The sequence below is a fragment of the Periophthalmus magnuspinnatus genome, chromosome 8 (assembly GCF_009829125.3).
Source record: "Periophthalmus magnuspinnatus isolate fPerMag1 chromosome 8, fPerMag1.2.pri, whole genome shotgun sequence".
Taxonomy (NCBI): Eukaryota; Metazoa; Chordata; class Actinopteri; order Gobiiformes; family Gobiidae; genus Periophthalmus; species Periophthalmus magnuspinnatus.
The window spans coordinates 16,698,449-16,713,986 of record NC_047133.1 but is presented as its reverse complement, the minus strand read 5'-3'; the positions used below and the strand labels follow the sequence as shown (position 1 = coordinate 16,713,986).

At 41.4% G+C, this 15,538-nt stretch overlaps 1 protein-coding gene across 1 annotated transcript in view; it reads right to left on the bottom strand.

Annotated features, from left to right (window-relative positions):
• Window positions 1-247: 247 nt before the first annotated feature.
• Window positions 248-15,538, bottom strand: part of LOC117375341 (disintegrin and metalloproteinase domain-containing protein 11-like) — a 46,994-nt gene continuing 31,703 nt past the window's right edge. The window contains exons 17-26 of the mRNA XM_055223795.1: window positions 14,043-14,123; window positions 13,914-13,964; window positions 12,984-13,047; window positions 11,865-11,970; window positions 11,668-11,787; window positions 10,208-10,376; window positions 8,541-8,652; window positions 5,445-5,535; window positions 1,259-1,286; window positions 248-487 (exon numbers count right to left, since the gene is read on the bottom strand). Of these exons, the coding sequence (XP_055079770.1) occupies window positions 248-487; window positions 1,259-1,286; window positions 5,445-5,535; window positions 8,541-8,652; window positions 10,208-10,376; window positions 11,668-11,787; window positions 11,865-11,970; window positions 12,984-13,047; window positions 13,914-13,964; window positions 14,043-14,123 (1,062 nt within the window). The remainder of the gene's footprint in view (window positions 488-1,258; window positions 1,287-5,444; window positions 5,536-8,540; window positions 8,653-10,207; window positions 10,377-11,667; window positions 11,788-11,864; window positions 11,971-12,983; window positions 13,048-13,913; window positions 13,965-14,042; window positions 14,124-15,538) is intronic.

Below are 15,538 nucleotides of genomic sequence, written 5' to 3'. Positions count from 1 at the left end.
ATATGGTACAGGCAGTGATGGGAGTTAGTTACAGAATACTGACTCTGGGTATGGGATTTAAACCACGCAACCTCTCGTTATGGGGCAACTGGGCAATTTACCAATATTTCTTTCGATCTCGATAATATTATTTTGCAGAAACATTAAAAAAAGCTCTCGAAATGAAACCGCTCTCTCTCGGGTAAACACGTGAGTTTGGCTGTATTGGTCCGGACACACAATGGCACACCTTGAAGCACAATCGTTTTTAAAAAGCCACTGGACTGAGGAAGACATTGGTGACACCAGTAGGGGACACCACCTGCTCGCTCCACGTTTGGCCCGTTGGACAGAGAAGACTGGCTGGTTTGAAGAAGACCACAGAGGAAGAGAAAGAGGAGGAGGAGGAAGAGGAGAGACGGATACATGTGGGACGGTGGAAGTGGAGATTTCGGGACACGGGTGGAAGACTTGGCTGTTGCCCTGTTTTGTTTTGTTGGATGTGGATCTGACACAGTGAGAAGAGGAAGACGGGAGCAGACAGTTGCAGACAGGAGCAGACAGGAGCAGACAGGAGCAGACAGGAGCAGACAGGACGCAAAGACACGCGGAGAGACCAGATGATTATCCTCCGCCCGATCTGAAAGAGAGAAAAAAAACAAAGGGTAAAAATAGGAGAAAAAATGGTGATTATACAATTCATAACAATAGCTTGCTAATAGGTTGCTAATAATTTACTAATAGGTTGCTATTGATTGCTAATAGTTTACTGATAGTTTGCTAATAGGTTGCATTTCCTTTCTAATCTCAGAGGGAGGGCATTTAACTTTTAATGGGAAAACTCTGTTGTGGTGTTAGCGCTGTTATCATGTTAGCAATGTTGTGGTGTCAGTTCTGTTGTTGTTGTTGGGTTAGCGCTGTTTTGGTGTTAGCGCTGTTGTCATGTTAGTTCTGTTGTCGTGTTAGCGCTGTTGTTGTGTTAGCGCTGTTGTCGTGTTAGGGCTGTTGTGGTGTTAGCAGTGTTGCAATCTTAGCGCTGTTGTGGTGTTTGCTCTGTTGTCATGTTAGTTCTGTTGTGATGTTGGCGCTGTTGTGGTGTTAACTCTGTTGTTTTAGCGCTGTTGTCATGTTAGCGCAGTTTTGGTGTTAGCGCGCTGTTGTCATATTAGTTCTATTGTAATGTTCGTTCTGTTGTCATGTTAGCGCTGTTGTTGTGTTATAAAGATAAAGAGATAAAGTCAGTTATACACAGCCATTATAAATTAAATAAGTGAAATACAGTTCCATACCTTCCTCTTCGAATGTTCCTGCATCCCGAAGAAAACAAAATATAAAAAGAGACATTGTTTAGAACAGTTAAAGATCATAACTGCAATGAAGTTAGATTAAAGGTGCACTGTGGGATATGATAAATAAATTATTTAACAACAATAACAACAGCCTATTCTTCTGTTACAAGAGCAGGCCAAACAAAATCAACTGTGAACGGTAGCGTTGTTCCGATACCATTTATTGGCCTTAGTGTACTCGCCGATACCGATACCACTCTGATACTGCCTAGTGTGAAAACGCAGACTAAGCCGACGCCATTTTGTTACAGCACAAGCGCAAAACATAACAGTAGTAAAAGTCTCTCTGTAAAGAACATCCACAAGAATAAAATATTTTGAGACTAAAGTGTCAGACTCATGTGTAAATGGTGCTGATGATGAGTTGTGCTGATTTAAACTCTTTCTTTTCGCTCTGTGGCACAAAGTGAAAGTGAAAAACAGCAGTGAGGCCTGGAAAAAACATCTTATCCTCAGAGCACATGGATCATTAAGCAGAGGAAATGAAGTCTGTGTTTGCGCTATTGTTGTGTTAGCGCTGTTCTGATGTTAGCGCCTTTGTTGTGTTAGCGCTGTGGTCCGGTTAATGATCTCATCATGTTAGCGCTGTTGTCCTGTTAGCTCTGTTGTCCTGTTAGCGCTGTTGTCCTGTTAGCGCTGTCGTTGCGTTAACGCTGTCGTCACGTGCTAACACGACTGCTGTCTTGTTAGCACTGTTGTCCGGCTGCATTCACTAACTTAGTAAAATAACTACAAACATCCACTCCCAAGGCTAAATGAAGCTATCAAAGAGCTAACACAAATGTCTTTTCCTTTAATTATTAGCATGTTTAAAGCATCTGCAGAGCCTCCACAGTCTGTATTCAACCTGCTCTAGGCATTTGCATTTGCCGCAGATGTCAACAACAGCAGTCCTTGCATCTACGGATCCTCATTCTGGAAAACACAGAGTGGTATCGGATCTGCAATTTGGCCTGAGTACTCACTGATATACCTTTTGCCATCCCCAGTATCGGTATCGGAACAACCCAAGTTAACACAAGCAATATTTAGAGTTGTACAGTTCCAGCATTGTCCACTAGATGTCGCTTCACACTGCACCTTTAATTTGTTTGACATAAGTTACGATACAAAACTATATTTCTTTAACTGTTATCATCCAATTTAGGCAGCTTTAGGATTAGTAACACATGCATAAGCCATCTCCGTACAAACTAGTCTGAGTGCAGCTGCGTATTACATTACATTACATACAATATTAAGCCAAAGATTTGAATAACAGCTCATGCACATGCGTCGCACACACACTTACCTCTGACCCTAAAAGGACAAATGACTCAAACTTCAAATTGTTGCTATTTGGTTTATGTATAATTTTGTACAGGTCGTCCCTTTAGGCCAGAGAATAAGTTTTGACTATAGCGAGCGTGCAGGGGGGCTATGGGACGATGCAGGCTAAAATAGCACCAAAGGCAAGGCATGTTAATAAACTACTCAAGCTAGCAGTCACTCTTTGTAATCCGATGCATTTCGAGTGGGCTACGTTGGAAAAAGTCAGGCTAGGTAAGAAGTGAAGTGATTTCTGGCACTATTAGCAGCTTAATTTGATCATAGACTGTATATATAAATGGACATAGCTAAGCCGCTAGCCATTGTGTTCCAAATAAGAACTGCACATGGCCGCGCTTATCTTCAGGGCAGGCCCAGCGCATAAGCAGACTAAGCAGCTGCTTAGGGCCACCAGAGGGCCCCCAAGAGCCCATACTGAAGATAATTTAATATATCAAGTTTTATTGGTTTTCTCGGTGGGACTTGTTTGTGTACAGCAGCCTAAATATTAGTCTAAAACTATTACATTTGTTTCACATCTATAGTAGCAAAATATCTGCTGCTGCTACATTTGTTTTTGAGTCGGGCAGAGGTGAGGGCAGCTATGTGTTTACACCGGTGCAAGGACCCGACATAATGCAAATTTAAGCCCACTGTGGCCAACTGGAACACATTAAAATCCACCAGAAACTTAAACCCTTCCCGTATATGTTTGTGTACTGTTCTTGTGACTGGGAGTTGTGACATTCTGGATGTCTTCAGTCTGATGTTGGTCATATAAAAACAAATACAGTTGGTCAAGGTGATGAGAGCAGAGTCATAATGACAAATGTGAATCACCAATATCTGAGCCAGGAGACATCCACTGTTGGGGGCCCCAGAGACAAAGTCAGTTTAGGACCTCCTCAAAGCTACGGCCGGGCCTGCCTATCTTCCATTAGAACATATATTAAATACTTTGTTTAAGCTTCCTGTTCAGTTGAATTATTAACTATTAACACACTCTACATGATCCTGGTGTTTTTATTTCACTATTGTGTCTGTAAATCAAGATATGAACATTAATAACAGACGAATCAGACGCCTTCTTTCCTGGAGGTCGCTCCTGCTAGCGTTAGCAACAGGTTTGATTGACAGCATTGCTAAGCGCCCTATGATATTCTCGGACAGAATCCCAAATATGTAACTCAGCTCCAAATTTGCCTCTATAACTCCTAGCCTCGATGAGCTCCATTTGGACCTGAACACGTGGGTGATGTTCACTCAGTCCACTTCTTTATACAGTCTATGAATTTGATCGTGTTGTTACTATGGGAGTGAAGGCAAGATGCAGGATGACTCTAAGTGTGATGTTTTATATGGTAAAAAGGCCATAAGCAGTCCAAGCAGTAGCATGTCTCAAGACCCCGCCCCGTGATGCAAAAGGGTGCAGTGCAGACCTGTCACAATAACACACTTTGAGTTAAAATATGCTCCGACAGATAAAATCATGAAAGAAGTAACACTGAAACTATTTTAATGTGCTGAGACACACAGCTGGTCTAAAGTTTGGACACATCCTCTCATTCAATGTTTTTTCCTTTATTTTTACTACTTTCTACATTTTATATACCCACAGGCGACATCAAATATATGGAATAAGACATATGGAATTATGTAGCAAAGAAAAAAGTTTAATAATTCTACGAAATATATTTTGATATTTTAAATTCAAATCCTCAAAATCGCCATCCTGTGCTTTGTGGAAGAATTTTTTATTTTTTTTCTTTCACTGTGTTTCTCTTCAAGGTTTGGGTTTTTGTGAGTTAGTCCTGCAGGAGGAGAGTCTAAAGACAGGGGGTGCTCTGGGACAGTTCTCCATCTGCTTGTTTTCTATGAATGTTGTTAATTTGTATGTTTTTGACCAGTGTCTGTTTGTTTGTTTGTTTTGGATCTTCTAACTTTCTGTTGCTTAAATCAAAGAGGTGATGGCTGTTGGGATTTTAGCTTTAGAAGTTACCATTTCGACCCTCTACAACTCAAAATTGTCCCCCAGTGCAACGATGTCGATCTAACAAGTCAATGTAGATATTAGGATGATATTTTAATCTTCTCTTCAGAGCAATACACTTAATTAAAGGTCCTATAATCACACAAACTGACACTTGTAGCTTTAATCCATGTTCCAATGCTGTTAGTTTCCTCCTCAAAAACAGACCTGGAGTTGTGTTTTGTACCTGTTTCATTCACACATGTTTGAGTAACACTTTATTATTAGTCTGTCTATATCTCCAAAGCTCAAAATGCTCTGTTCCACCTTGTGATGTCATGAAGTGGTAGTTTTCAACCATTTTACCAGCTCCTTTTACCTTTAGTTCAGTAGAAATGGGCAATTCCAGGTCTAAAATGATCCAAATGATTCTAGTGAAGGTGTATGGAGTTTACAAACACAGTGGAGCACTTCCTGTATTACCACATGATGACATCACAAGGTGGAACTGAGTGTTTTCTATCTGAGAGAAGTACTCAGCCTAAATATACAGGGTTTGTGTGTTAAACGTGTGTGAATGAAACAAAACACAACTCCAGGTCTGTTTGTGATGAGGAAACAACATTAGAACAGATCAGTAAAACAGAGTAACATGGGCCTTTTAAATAAAAACATCAGCCTTTGTTCTGACGTATTCATTTTCTATTGATTGTTGAGTCCACAGATATACAGTATGTTGTGTAATTATTGTGACAGGCCTTTGCGAGTGTGGGGGAGGCGGGGGGCTGTTTCAGGTGTAAGCAGACAGGTACACAGGTAGAGGCATGCCAGACGCTTACTTAAATCCCCAACCCGTTCCCCCTAGGACTATAGCTGCCAGGAGAATAGCACCTGCGATCGACCCTATTATGATATTGGTGCCACTGGGACCTGCACAAAGGAAGGAGGGAAGGAGGGAAGAAGGGAAGGAGGGAAGGGGGGAAGGTGGGAAGGAGGGCAAGGGGGAAGGAGGGAAGAAGGGAAGGGGGGAAGGTGGGAAGGAGGGAAGGGGGGAAGGAGGGAAGAAGGGAAGGGGGGAAGAAGGGAAGGAGGGAAGGGGGGACGGAGAGAAGGTGGGAAGGTGGGAAGAAGGGCAAGGGGGAAGGAGGGAAGAAGGGAAGGAGGGAAGAAGGGCAAGGGGGAAGGAGCGAAGGGGGTATCAATGAAGGAGGGACGGAAAGAAGGTGGGAAGGAGGGGAGGGGGGGAGGGAAGGAGGGGAGGGGGGAGGGAAGGTGGGAAGAAGGGGAAGGAGGGAAGAAGGGAAGGTGGGAAGGAGGGAAGAAGGGCAAGGGGGAAGGAGCGAAGGGGGTATCAATGAAGGAGGGACGGAGAGAAGGTGGGAAGGAGGGGAGGGGGGGAGGGAAGGCGGGAAGGAGGGCAAGGGGGAAGGAGGGAAGGGGGTATCAAGGAAGGCGGGAAGGAGGGCAAGGGGGAAGGAGGGAAGGTGGGAAAGAGGGAAGGGGTATCAAGGAAGGAGGGACGGAGGGCAGGGGGAGGATGGGGCAGGGGTATCAAGGAAGGAGGGCCGGGGAAGGAGATAAGAGGGGCAGGGGGTATCAAGGAAGAGGGGAAAGGAGCGGAAGGAGGAAGACGGGGCAAGGGTATAAAGGAAGGAGGAGAAGGAAGAGGAGGAGGGGGGCACGGGTATCAAGGAGGGAGGAGGAGATGAGTGGACAGGGCAGGGGTATAAAGGAAGGAGGGAAGGGGTAACATGAAAGGAGGAGGAGAGGGGGCAGGGGGTATTAAGGAAGGAAGAGAAGGAGTAAGGGTGCAAGGGGTATTAAGGGATGAGGAGGAGGAGGTTGGGAATAAAGGAAGGAGGAGGCGGGAGGAGAAGGAGGATGAGAGGGGGTAGGGGGCATCAGGGAAGGAGGAGAGGGTGGAAGGGTGGGGCAAGAAACAAAACAACACCACTGAAAACACACGTCAGGACTGAACCACGAGCACAGAGAGAAAGAGGGAGCGCCTACAGAGACACAACGGAGGTCAGACTGATGAATGAAAGCAAGAGAGGTGTAGGTTTAAAGCTGCACTGTGTAACTTTTCCGGCAGAGGAGAGTTGGACACCTGCTGGTCTCCATGGAGATCTGAAGAAGAGCAGCCAAACGTCTTCACTCTGAAACGTTTGTCCAGTGACAGAGGTTTCGTTTGCTCAAGAGAGACACATTTAATGTCAAAGCAATCACATCTCCATGGAGACGAGCGGGGGACAGACCAGTGTCTAGAAAAGTTACGTAGTGCTGCAACAAGAGAATTTTATACTGTACAGATCACGATAATCAGCTTGGAGCCATTTAATCAACAATTTAGTCACGGTCACTCGTTTGCTATTAAAAGCACTCAGTTTGAAGAAATAAAAAAAAAATGTTTAGAGTTGGAAAAAAAATTGAATAAAATCTAGAAAAAAATATAAATTAATAATAATAATAATAATAATGTTATTTGAGTTAAATGGCTGTCCAAAAGCCTGTAGTCTTTTTGTGTTTGTAATATTAAAAAGCCAGAAGTCATTTGTTGAATGAAAATGTGGGTCAAAGAGACAAACACTGAGTAAAGTGTCAGATGTAACTTGTTTTATGGGACAGACTTGAGCTCAGAGTGAATTTGGCTTCAGTTTAAACCACAGACTGTATATATAAATGTACATAGCTAACCTGCTAGCCTCTGTGTTCCAAGTAGGAGGTGGGCATGGGCGCACTTCTGGCTCCATCGACTTTCTCTGTTAAAACTGTGGCCCCTCTCTCTGTAACTGCTGCTGTCAAACTCATCATTTTGGTCTTAAATGTCTCAAATGTTTCTCTAAATCAAGATAACAGCCAAACTGGGCTCCTTCTTTCCTCGAGGTTTCTCCCGCTAGTGTTAGCAACAGGTTTGTTTGACAGCGTTGCTAAGCACCCGCTCCCTGATAAACTAGCAGCAATTTGGGCAGGAAGGAGCATTAATTTCATCATCCTCCCTCCTCCCTCCGTACTGACTGTTTGGTTGCTATGATACTTGCAGTCGGAATTACAAATATGGAACTTTGCTCTAAATTGACCGCTATAACTGCTCTAGCCTCGATGAGCTTCATTTGACTGGATGTGAACGCTGTGGGTGACGTCACACTCACTTAGTCCACTTCTTTATACAGTCTACGGTTTAAAACAGCGAAGATCCGACTCCACACACAGAACACTGAAAACTCCACCAGATTTACAACGTCATCTGAAAATTACTTTAATATCTACACTACCAGACAGAAGTTTAGACACATCCTCTCATTCAGTGTTTTTTTTTCTTTATTTTTATTTCTTTTCTACACTTTACACACAGAAAACATCAAATATATGAAGTAAGATATATGGAATTATGTAGTAAAGAAAAAACATTAAATACCGGTAACTACTAATTTTAACAGTGGCTCAGCTGGTAGAGCGTTTGTCCACTGATCCGAAGGTTGGCGGTGCGATTCCAGCTCCTACAAATTAATACTGTTGTTCTTGTTGTGTCCTTGGGCAAGAAGAAGAAGTAAATGGTTTCTTGATGTAAAGCGCTTTGAGCCTTGAAGGTGGAAAAGCGCTGTATAAAAATGTGACTATTTACCATTTTAAAAATATCTAGTAGAGTTATTTATTGTTTTTTCTTTACTGCATAATCCCATATATCTTACTTCATATATCTGATGTCTTCTGTGTGTGTATAAAGCGTTGAAAGTAGTACAAATAAATTAAAATAACACTGAATGAGAGGACGTGTCCAAACCTTTGTCTGGTAGTGAATATACCTTGGGGTAAGTGTGTCACATACAGAAGCGACAGAGGTGATGGTTGGAGATTATGACGGGGGTTTGATTAAGAGGTAAAGAGAGAGGAGGGGAGGTGGAGGAGGAGAGCGTTATTTTTGGGGGTGTTTGTACCTTTCTTCTCGGGGCCTGTGGGGACAGTGGGCTCTGGGATGGGGTCAAACACGCTGCAGTCCTTCCCTGTGTAGTCTCTGTCGCAGATGCATTTCACCTCGTTGCTGCAGGTCTGTGTACAAGAAAAAAAACAAAAAACAAACATAGTACTTAATAAAATGATCAAGATTTCGTAAAGTAATGGTAAACTGGAGCTGTAACTGGATGGATGGTAACAGTTTTTGTTTTTGACTGATTTTGTTTTGCAGCTTATTACAATATGAATACACTGCTCCATTTGGACCATAAACTGTATAAAGAAATCTGTTATTAATGTTCATATCTGGATTTACAGACACAATAGTGACATAAAAACCCCAGGACCATGTAGAGCGGGTTCATACGAACATTTAAGACCAAAATGACGAGTCTGACAGCAGCAGTTACAGAGAGAGGGGACACAGTTTATCAATAGAAAGTGAATTGGAGCCAGAGTCGATGGAGCAGAAAGAGTGCTCATGATCACTTCCTGTTTGGAACGTGGCAGCTAGCAGGTTATGCCCATTTGTATACAGTCTATGGCCTGATGTCGGTTCAGTCGATATCTCTCATGATTTTTATATGAAGCAGCTGGAGTCATTTTAAAATAAAGAGCTACAGAAATAAACTTGAATTGAAATGAATCTGGTTTTGTTGTGTAAACTGTGCCACAGGACAATATACTGGCCCCAAACATCTCAGAATATTAAACTTGCATTTTTTCAAATAACTATTACAAAACACATTAGATTATTTTTACCCTGCGCTTTTTGTTTAATGGAAATAAATACTGTTTTCATTTAAAGCCAAAGTATCGGCATCGAAACAGAAAAAGCTGGATCAGTGCACGCCTACTTTAAACACTGATGGAAGAAGTATGCAACTCTGTTAAGTAAAAGTAAAGATACCTGGACAAAAAATACTCAAGTAAAAGTATCACCTGAAAAAGTCTACTTAAGCACAAGTATTAAAGTACGCGGTTAAAATGTACAAGTAAAAAGTAAAAGTATTTCATGTAGATTTTGTGTCTTATAAAGCTTCAAATGTGGTGACTTTGATGAAGATTTGAGCTGAATTTTATTCAACAGAAACAATTGAATCAACCATTTAGTTGTTTTTTTCTGTTTTTTAATTGTATATTTCTGTGTTAAAAATAAACTCTCAGCCTTTTCAGCAGGTCTCACAAAATAATAAAAAAATGCTTTTACTTTTAAGTCCTGTTCAAAAAAGTAGTGGAGTACAAAGTACAGATACTGCTCTCAAATGTACTCAAGTCAAAGTAAAAAGTACACACTGTAAAATGTAGTTAAGTAAACTACAGATACCTGTTGTTTTTACTAAAGTACAGAACTTTACTACTTTTGCTTTGTTACGTTCCACTGCTGGCTATAATAACCTCCATCTGTCTGTGGGTTTGTTAAAAATAATTCGATTTTTTTGTGTAACTGAATGAATTTTTTTTAATTTTTTTATTATGTGCCATTTTATTTAAAAACTAAAAATCATTGATGCAACATCTGTGCTGCTTTGGATCCACACTTTGGCAACAACTTCATCTTCATCATCATTACGTTTCTCATATACAGTTTGACTCCATTAAAAAAATCATTTCGTTTTCTAAATCAGAAGCACACAGTAAAGGTGTGTACCCCGTGGTCTGAACAGATGCGTCCAAAGTTGGAGCCGGGGCAGGTGCTGAGATTAAAGGTGACCACCGGGAGGCAGCGTCGCTCCAGACACATCATGTTTGGCCCACAGGGTGTGCCGTCCTCCACATAACCCAGGTCTGAGCCGTCCTCCAGCAGAACATGTCCTCCTCTGAGCACAGCACACACAAGACAAACAGGTGTCACATCTCAGTATTATGATTATTATGAGAATCATCGTTATAGATTTATACATTTATCACTCAGAAATTCATTTCGTTTGGCAAACAGTTGATCAAATATGTGATCTGATACACAGGAAGTGCACATATGTTCACAGAGGAAGCATTTCACTACTATCACCCACCAGCCACACCCACACCATCCTACGCCAGGACCTGTACCCCCCTGAAGAACTTGAGACCCCCTGAACAAACTTGACCCCTCCCTTGAACCCCTCTGAACCAGCCTGAACTAACCTGAACCTCCCTGAACCAACAAGGAACCAACCTGAACCCCCTTGAACCCCCCCTGAACCAACCTGAACCAACCTGTACCAATGTGAACCAACATGAACCAACCTGAACCCTCCTGTGGACCCCTGAACGAACCTGAACCCACCCGAATCATCCTGAACCCCCCTGAACCAACCTTAAACAACCTGAACTCCCTGAACGATACCAGTGCAGAGACAGAAAACAGAATTTATTCAGTTTAAACTAAACTAAAATAAGACAAAACTGATTGAAGCGTGTTATAGCTCATGTTTAATACGTCCAATCAGGATATCGACTGAACAGATATTTGGAAAACGATATTTGATCCATCACATTTGTCTGTATCGGCGTCAATATCAGATTGGTGCGTCCTGACTATGTCCACAGATACGAGGTAAACATGTTCAAATCATTACAGCCTTTTTACTAGGAACAAATGCAATGCTGATTTATTCTTAGTTATAAACCTTTGGAGCTGATGTTTGTGTTTTTTATGTTATAATTTGGTGTTTTGGTTCAAGACGATTATCCAATCACAAAGCAGAACGTCACCTGACTCTCTCATTTGAGTTGCCAGTTTCAATGCTAAAATCTACTTTGTTTAAATCTAAAATGCTTCTCTCTGATCTGATTGGTCACGACCTAAACCCCAGCACCTGCAGCCAATCAGGACTCAGTGTGAATCTGGAGGTTCTGAACATGAGGTTTGTCCATATCCTGAGAAACACCTGTATGTGTCTTTATCTGCAGATTAAATCTCTGGCAACCGACGTTCATATGTGATTTACCCCTTTTAAAAGTGCACAGGCTTCATATAGTTACTTTAATTAAGGGATAAAAAGGCACCTATCTATTTCGACTATTGAGCTCAGTTTGTCCAGTGTGCATGTCATTAAAACTGATTAAATAAATGAAATGATGTAATGAACGTAAATACTCACGTTTGACTGGACGGGAGCCACTCACCTACAGTCCAGGTACTTGTTCTGGTGATAAAGGGTGAAACTGGTCAACTCTCCGCTCAAGTCTCCAAACTTTGGGTTCGTGGTCACATTGGTACAGAATAAAAACCCACATAACACGTCTCTAAAAGGAGAACACACACAAATGTAGTTATGCGAGTGAAAACAGGAGGCAGACGTCGTTATTCCGTTTGTGCTCACGGCTTGTTGCACTGGAGCCAGCCTTGTCCATCGGGGTTGGTCCCACAGTTCCCCTTCTCCGTCCCCTCTGCGTTCAGCTTCTCGTAACAAAACCTGTCTGCAGAATCTATAAGTAAAGCAGAAATTCAACTTAAAAAGGCTGTACTCAAGTGTTGCCCCAGAGTATTCTCAAAACCTATTAGTGATAATGCATTTTATTTTGTTATATTTTCCATTTTTAATAACTTTTGAACACCTTGTTGCACATGCTGAACAGAGTGACATGCTGCTGGTGAGTTGTTCTCCACTGTCTCACTCAAAAAAAATCTAGCTAGCAATTGTTTTGGCATTATTGGTCTTGAAAATTGGCCTAAAATATAAAGTTTAATGAACAAATGTGCCACTATTTAAAGTAATAATCATTTTTGGCCTGTAAAGAACGTTTTTTGTGCCAATGTTGCTCTTATTTTTTCCTTCTTGTTTGTAGGGAGACCAAGTGTTTTTAGGATGAGTGGCAACAAATCTCAAACGTGAATGAGCTTAAGTAAGTGCCGGCTACATGCACGTTAGATCAGTTTAATGCCATACCGTGGAACATTCCGGGAAAAATAAAAACACCTCCGGCAGTGTATTCAAACGCAGAGATGTGACTGCTGTAATCCTAGAACGATTAATGTTTGTGCATCCAATTGTTGACCAAAAGTGTTACGGTTCAACACATGGATCATTTATTTGGTTTGAGCGACAGTGGCTCAGTTGGTAGAGTGTTTGCCCACTGATCTGGAGGTTGGCGGTTCAAATTTGTAAAGCGCTTTGAGCCTTGAGGACCGTTTACCATTCATAACATAGATCAGAAGATAGTGCAAATGTCCTACTGTGGAACATTCCAGGAAAACATCTCCAAAAACACAAGCAGGTGGTGGAGTCTCTCAAACAGAAAAGTTACATAGTGAAACTTTAAACACAGAACTGCAAAGAACATCACAAACCACCAGAGAAACACTGGGTCAGACTTGTATAAATAAAGTTTTCTATGTATTTTTTGCGATACAATTATTATTATCTGTTTTTTATTGTTTTTATATCAATCTTTTATACGTCTGACTTAAAGTCATTAAAAAAAACACTTAATGAACTTACTATAACCCCACAGGCCTTTACACTGTCCGTCCCGAGTCCTGCACCGCCCGCCATAGCACCGCCCCTGAAAAAAGTACAATGACAATTAAATTGAATAAAAGAGCAAAACATTAGTAGTTCATCAAAATCAGGGTTGCCAGGTCTGCAGTTTTCCCTCAGAATTGGGGGGACTTTTTAAGAGACAAATCTTCATGTTCAAAGCATCTGCTCTGGAGATTTGAGTGAGAGAGGGGCAGGGGGCGGGTCTGTGTCACCGGATGAGCTCTAGTTTTATGAATACAGTAGAAAATTCAGCCGCACCGTACATTCCGTGGGTTTTGGGCAGGTTTTGGATGTTTTTTGGGCAGGTTTTGAGTGTTTTTTGGCCGTTTTTTGGGTGGATTTGGGGTATATTTTTGTCAGGTTTTGGATATTTTTTTAGCAGGTTTTGGTTATTTTTTGGGTGGGTTTTGAGTGGGTTTTTTTGTAGGCTTTGGGCATTTTTTCAGGTTTTGGGTGGGTTTTTGGGTGGGTTTTGGGCGGGTTTTAACTGAAAGATCAGAGGGACCAAAACGTTGTATAATAAAAGTGAACTGAGAGTGAAAGTGTGCAGGAGTTTTCTTAGAAACTTTCAGAGTGCCTCTCCTCCAACGCAACTGTCACCCAGTCAGGTGTGCAGAGTCTACACAGAAACGATTTGGGCAGGTTTTGAGCAGATTTGGGGCAGGCTTTGACCAGGCTTTGTATAGGTTTTTGGAGGATTTTTTGAGTGATTTTTCAAACACTATTCAGCAGGGCTTTGGGCAGATTTTGGACAGATTTTGGACAGGTTTTGGCTGGATTTTGGGACGTCTTTTAGGCATTTTTGGGCATTTTCTGGATGTTTTTCAGACACACTTGTACGGGTTGACGTTGAAGCCTGGCAACCTTGACCAAAATCCATGCTTTTACCTGACTACTATCACACGTGTAGCCGTCCAGTTTATGCACATTATGGGGACACTGTGAAAGATAATAATAATAATGTGTGAATATGTTTTTCTCTAATTTTGTCTGTTCATTCAGTAAACCTCGTCTTACCTGGCTCGAGTCTCCTGTGCAGGTTTCGGGGATGTCACAGTCGTTCACAGCGTCTCGACACACGACCCCTCTCAGCTCATACTGACAATGGAAAGTAACAGGCACAGTGAAGTCATGGGATTCAGTACAAACTGGATCTCATGTACACAGACTGGACTTTTCAAAGTTTTGTCTGAGATGTGGAAATAATCGCTTTTTTACAGCTCAAGCTAAAATAAATGGCTAACACTAACAACTTTACACAACAGTAGTTTATTTAAGTGTTTTATTCATAATCAGGATCAACAGTGAGATAAACCAGAGCTTCTATCTGCTTCATTCAGTCGTGTTGTGTCCAGTTAAACACCTGTCTCTTCTGTCCACTGTTATTTTCCGACTCTTGCAATGCATCATGGTCTATATTGACCGCTCTAGTGACCATCAATGCCCACTATTTTTCTAGGTGCATTGTGGGAAATTTTGCGTGCACTACTTTTTCACCAACTGGACATTCGGACAGCACTAAAAATGACATGACCCCCAAATAGTGCCCCCTGTAGGGAATAGTGTGGACATTCAGACACAGCCAAAATTGACGGTTTTTAATTGTTAATTGCTATAGTAACAGTTCTATATTCTCACCATTCTGAAACCCATGGATCAACTATAATATAAATATGTACACACCAAAGTACCTGAACCAGAGGAACATACTTTTACTGTGTAGATCTTTTGCCATTTTCAAAAAACTAATGTTCACTTCTTCTATTAAGAAATATGGCTGTAAATGAAGCATGCATAGCTTTATTTCTCTTTTACTCTCTCCTTTTCATGACATTTTGTTTAAATAAAAAATAAATAAACAACAATAATAATAATAATAGTAATAATAATGAGCTTTATGGTGTGTATCATGTTGTTTTTTGTTTGTGAACATTGTGTGACTAAAATAAACTGAACTAACTGAACTAAAGCTGCACTATGGAACGATGATGAGATCTGTGGAGAGGCGACCCCACGCACAACAAGAATGCATGCCGTTTAAGAGATAAAAATACAAAATAGATAAGTTTAACGCCAAACTATGGAGCATTGTGTTGGGTTTGTGTCTCAGTGCTAACGCTAATGCTAAATCTGAGGCATAAACAGGGGGAGCAGACGTCCCTATTGACCCGGGACAGTTTAGACAAAACCACTGATTTGTTTCAGTTTTATACAAGAAATGTCCCAGATGTGCTAATTTGGACCAATTTTATGCTAGCCAACAGTAAAAGGGGTAATGTTTTGTTGATGATGATGTTGTTTGAGTGATAAAAACACATGTAACTGGGTAAATACAGTGTTATCTGTATTTTGCACTTTGGTCAGCTGAAGGTGTTTAAATGTGCAATAGAAATAAACTTGAACTGAACTGAAGCCAATCAGAGAAATGCCTCAATTTGTAGGTCACTTTATTCTTTCTAAACGATGATCCGCTAACGAGCTAACGAGCTAACGAGTTAACGAGCTAACAAGCC